Source organism: Otolemur garnettii, unplaced genomic scaffold (assembly GCF_000181295.1).
Source record: "Otolemur garnettii isolate 467f Iridium unplaced genomic scaffold, OtoGar3 scaffold00141, whole genome shotgun sequence".
In the NCBI taxonomy this organism is placed as follows: domain Eukaryota; kingdom Metazoa; phylum Chordata; class Mammalia; order Primates; family Galagidae; genus Otolemur; species Otolemur garnettii.
Window position 1 is genome coordinate 2,220,818 of NW_003852536.1, and position 5,979 is coordinate 2,226,796.

Here is a 5,979-nt window from a genome sequence, read left to right on the forward strand (position 1 = left end):
GAGGCAGGAGACTCGCTTGAGCCCCGGAGTTGGAGGTTGCTGTGAGCTGTGATGCCACAGCACTCTACCCAGGGGAACAGCTTGAGGCTCCTGTCTCAGAAAAAAAACAACAACAAAAAAAAAAAACGCTCAGGCCTAGGACAGATCTCCCAGGGCATGAGTCGCCCCCAAAGTGAGAGCATAATCCATGCAGAATTGACCACAGGGTTGGAGTCCTTGGCTGTCTTGCTGCAAGCTTTTCTGAATGGTGTCATGATTTAGAATTGATTTAAGGTCCAGGGACTGGCTGGAAAATCTCTGCTATGTAACAGCTGAGCTCGGGAACCTGTGTCACGTGCAAAGGCAGGACCACCCAGGGCACTTCTCAGGTGCCCTGGGTGAGCCCCTGGGATGGGCAGTGAGTCCAGACACTCCCCAGTTTGCTCACACAACGAATCACCTAGTAAAACGATGAAGAGAGATCAGGACAGGCGACAGGCTACAGCCCCTCTGTGCACAGTGCAGTTAATTTCCCAGCAGCAAGCACGAGAGACGCAGACTCCAAGCACAGCCGTGAAAGGCGACTCGGGAAGAAGTGGTGGGGTTTTGTGTTTTGGAGTAAAGAACATGGAATTTGTCTGTTTTTTCCTGTGAGCAGGAATACGAGGAAACTGTCCCTAAGGAACAGCTCTCAAAGGGAAGGTCTGACACCCAGAAAGGTGCTTAGTATGCTAACAAAATGCTGCCTAATGTGGCTTCAGAGCACTGATGGAACTGATAAAAGAAATCAGGCCACCCTGCTGTGCTGGGTCCCCCCTGCTGTGCAGAGCACAGGCAGCTAATCTGTTCCAGAGCTTGATGAAAAGGGGGAGTGGGCCACGTGGGCTGGCTGGGAACCGTCAAGGTTAGTGGCAGTCTGACCCTGCTACCAACTGGCTGATTTGAGTCAACTTTTGCCTTGTCATACCTAAAAAGCGGAGAGTTTGTAGCTGATTAATCACTTTGCAAATGTGATTTGCAGAAACCAAAGACGGACTATATGCTGTGGCGGAGACTCTGAGAAAATATTAGAGCAGGGTCTTTCAAAGCTTATACACTATGACTGGCACCAGGGACTGAGGGCCAGAGGCGGCAGCTCACTCCTGTAATCCCGGCAATTTGGGAGGCCGAGGTGGGAGGATCACTTGAGGCCAGGATTTTGAGATCACTTGGGACAATACAGTGAGACTCTGTCTTAACAAAGCGTACAAAAATTACCCAAGCATATAGTCCCAGCTGTTTGGGAGGGCTGAGGCAGAAGGATCAGGAGTTTAAGGCTACAGTGAGCAATGAGCTATGATGATGCTACTGCACTCTACTCTAGGTGATAGAGCAAGAAGAATAAATAAATAAAAAAGGACTAAGGGATGTCAGAACAAACACTTGGGCCAATGAATGTTTTGGGGAGGACAGCAGTAGCTGGACAGCTAGGTCACCATGAGAGTCTGGACCTAAGAACCCAATGGCTCAAATAGGCCAGTGTCCTGGTGGTGGGGGGAAACCTCCATGACTGAGTCTTGTGCAGACAGCATTTACGTTACGTTTAGTAAGCATTTATGCTTACTAAAGACATAGAAACACTGTTATCACCACTCCCTTATGGCTGGGATGGAAGGGAGAGGATTCCTGGACCTGTAGCAGGCAGCTGTTTGCCGGGACTGGTGGGTGGAGGTTTCACTCTGCCAGCCCTCCCCAGAGAGCAGGTGGCTGGTTATTGGGGATAGCTAATGTTAAAAGTATGCTTAACAAGAGACCTTGAACTATTAAGAGATTCTTCCTTATAGTCTATAATATAGACATATATTTCCATTTATTCAAAACTGTAGCCTGAGTGTGCTGGCCCGTCATTAAGAGATTCTTAATGCTCCCTTCCTTTATAATAAAACCCAACTCCCACCAAGAGAAAGGTACTTTATCTGAATTAAAAATAATTTCATATGCTTACATTCATCTACCCTCCCCACCATCAATTCAACGGTTTATTGAAATTATAAAAGCGTGTTGCTCTACAGAATCAGTGTAAAAGATATAAGTGAAATACCCAATCCCTGGCCTCGTAAGAAGGTGGTTATTGAATTTTATCTACATCATGATCTAGTAAGTTGTAGCCTTAACAAACATGATTCTCATATTATGGAAACCAACCAAGAACTCTGTACTTTCTATGGTCTCCCACCTGGACCGTTTCTCTCCCTCTCCCCCTCCCTATCTTCCCTCAAGTTGAATTTATTCAACCACAGAAATGATGTCAAATGAAACTCTGTAAACTTCAAACTTGACTTTTTCCCTTACAGAAAAAAGGCCATTGTAAGAAGTGGAAAACCTGTTTCTGGGTTTATTCTACTGAGATTACCAATTTCAAGAATTGAGACATACAGGATTATAATTGCTATTCATGATCCTAAAGTCAGTTCAGTAATGATCTCCCCATGGGGGAAAATAAAAATCACTTTGTGTGGAGGCTACAACCTCAACTTAGGACAGAGGGAAAGAGTTCCAGGAGTCATCCTGCATCCCAGTTACTGTAGAACAAACTATCCAACTTACCTTTGTCCTTTCACACAAAAGTAACTCAGTTTTACAGTTAAAAAAGTGATTCCACATGTATTTACTTTATCCTCATGGAAACTCTATACGGTAGGCATTTTTTCCATTGAAATAGATGAGAAAGGCTTGACCAGACTATCATTATCGGTTATTTGCCACAGTGTCTTAAATTCTACAAAAAGTTTTCATGCATATCATATCATTTTGAGTCTCACATCCCTCTGATATGGAGACGATATATAGCTATAACCCTCATTTTATATGAGCGAAAGTTCACATAGCTTGTAAGACGCACACTTGGGCCTCAACAGGGGCCTGGACAGTCGCTCACACACACACCACTGTACTGTCTATTGGCAAAGCTGAGCTGCAGTGTTGGGGGTGAGGGGTGGCTCTGGCTGTGCCAGCCATAGGAGTAGTTCTAATTAGTCTTAGAAAAGTAATAGAAAGAGGGGAAGGATCCTGGAAGTGGAATAAATGTTTATATAGGAAGATGAGTGGTAATTGCTCAAGTTCTCTAAACTCTCCTAAGTAGGGCTATCAGATAACACGACACCCATAGTGTCCCATGGAAGTCAGAGGAGGGGCCTATTCATAATAAAATATCATTTGTTGTTCATCTGAAATTCAAATTTAACTGGGTAGCCTGCATTTTCATTGGTTAAGCCTGGCAGGCCTACTTTGAAGGGAAGAGTAAGCCAGTCTTTTGCCCCTTACTCACATCACTGTGAAACAGCTACATCTATATTATGGTGACAATAATCCACCAACAGCAACTGTCATTAGAGACCTCGACTGAGATAACTTCCTATCCCCTCTCACTTGAGCAGTCTAAAGTTAGAACTGGAATAGATGTATTTCTAGAACTTTTGAATTCAGAAGGTTCTACAATGTACAATTGTTAGTTAAGGCTGGTTTCTGGCACTGAACAATAATGTGGTCCAGACTGTCCCTCTGTGGCACACTTTCCCCAGATGGCCTGAGAGTCCCACACCTAGCCCTGGTGCCATGCTTATCCCATCCCATTCTTTGAGTAGAAGAGTCACTTACTTGTATGGAATGTGTTTGCTGCCGTTGACAAGAGCCAGGATGACATTGCCCAGAGCAGACAGTGACAGGCACAGCCCTGCGCCTCCTTCCCGATTTTTGCTAAGAGCTTTCACACAGCTGCCGAGATCTATGAGATGCAGGCGGCTGCGACCTCCAGACACTACCACAGGAGAAAAGATACGAGAGGAGTGGTTAAGTTCTGACAAATACACATCTATTCTTCATGTAGCTCCTTGAGAAACCTTAAGAAAAAGGGGAAAGACTGAAGTTAAGGACCTATTAGGAAACCTTAACCATAAATAATCCTGGGGTTACAAAAGCATTGATCCTCTTAAATTCTGTCTATCACACATCACTGACCTTCTAAAGCAGGGGTGAGATGTCCAACCTGTGGCCTGCAGGCTACATGCAGATTATTTGAAGACTGTTTTGCTTTTCTGCGATGTCCAAGATTGCAAAAAGTATGCACAGATCTTATTTTCTTGCTCATCAGATTTCATTAGTGTCTGTGTATTTAGTGTGGCCCAAGACTATTCTTACTCTTCCAGTGTGTGGCAGAAAAGAAAATAGGTGGGACACTGAAGCCTACTGACGTTCATACTATGGAACAAATGAGTAATTCCTACAGGTTGAATTAGGTGAGATTTCAGAGAAGACACATGTATAATTAAAAGAGGACAAGGTTTGTACCTAATGTCCTTTGGATAACAGAATTCCGAATCTCATCAAGTTAAAACCCAAATGGCCCAGGGAAGAGTATCTGCTTTGGTTGACCATCACAGGGAACCCAACCTAAAGCTCAGCCAGAATTAGGTAGAAAAGCTGAGGTAAAAGCAGGAAGAAGTAAAAACCAGGTGCAGACACAGGGACGTCCCAGTTATTTGGCGAGTATCTGCCAAGTGCCAGGTGCTGCACAAACATTAGTCTCATTCAATTCCCCTATAGTAAAATCTTAAATGAAATACTGCTCTCCTTTTTTTTTTTATAGATGAGAAACCACCACATCAGAAAAGTAACTTGCTCATGAGTTCTGCTTCTCAGGTACAGAGAGACCAAAGTGGCAACACTGGAAAGGAAAGAGCTCTAGAGATTTGAAGGTTATTAAACTGAGTTTTAATTTTCTCAATTTTTCTTTGACGCATTGGTCATTCAAGAGCATGTTGTTTAATTTCCATGCATTTATACAGTTTCCAATGTTCCTCTTGCTACTGACTTCTAGTTTTATCCTGTTACAATCAGAAAAGATACTCAATATGTTTGTCTTTTTTGAATTTGTTGAGACTTGTTTTGTGGCCTATCATGTGGTCTGTTCTTGGAGAATGTTCCACGTACTGATGAAAAGAATGTGCATTCTGTAGCATTTGGATGAAATGTTCTGTAAATATTTGTTAGGTCTATTTACTCTACAGCTTAACTTTGAGGTTTCTTTGTTGATTTTCTGCCTAAATTATCTGATACATTGCCAAAAGTGGGCTGTTGAAGTCCTCTAATATTATTGTATCATAATCTATTCCTGTCAGATATATTAATATTTGCTTTATATATTTGGGTCCTCTGGTCTTGGGCACCTATATTTTTTATATTATCTTATTGAATTGACCTCTGTATCATTATATAATGATGTTGTTCCTCTTTGCAGTTTTTGACTGAAATTCTATTTAATTTGATATAAACACAGCTATTCCTGTTCTTTTTCAGTTTTTGTTTGCATTGAATACTTTTTTCATTTCTTTGCTTTTGGTTTAGGTGAGGTGAGTTTGTTGCAGGCGGCATATATTTGGGTCTATTCTTTTTTAATTCACGAGCTAATCCATGTCTTTTAATTGGAGAATTTAGTCCATTTACATTCAATATTATTAGCAGATAAGGCCCTTCTACTACCATTTTGTTACATTATGTATTTTATTCCATTACATCAAATGGACTATTAGCATCTGAAAGCCCAAACTGATCCACTGGGATAAGGTCATCCTGTTCAATAAACAGTGCTGGGAAAACTGGATATCCCTATGCAGAAGAATGAAACTAGACTGCTATCTCTTACCATGTACAAAAGCTAACGCAAAATGAGTTAAAGACTTAAATGTAAGGCCTGAAACAATACAAAAATGAGAAGAAAACCACATAAGGACAATGCTTCCCGACATTGATCTAGGTAGAAATTTTATTGCTAAGACTTTGAACACATAGGCAATGAAAACACAATTAGACAAATTGGATTATGGTAAATTAAAAGCTTCTGCACGATGAAGGAAACTAGCAAAAGAGTGAAGAGAAAACCTGTAGGATGTGAGGAAATACCCTGCAAAGGACTAATATCCAGAATACACGAGAAACTCAAATAACAGAAAAAAGAAAAAAAAA

The 5,979-nt window shown here is 41.7% G+C and overlaps 1 protein-coding gene across 1 annotated transcript in view; it reads right to left on the bottom strand.

The window, feature by feature from the left end:
- KIF26B (kinesin family member 26B) overlaps positions 1-5,979 on the bottom strand; it is a 463,889-nt gene that overhangs the window by 47,184 nt on the left and 410,726 nt on the right. The window contains exon 10 of the mRNA XM_003798804.2: positions 3,616-3,775. Within this exon, the coding sequence (XP_003798852.1) occupies positions 3,616-3,775 (160 nt within the window). The remainder of the gene's footprint in view (positions 1-3,615; positions 3,776-5,979) is intronic.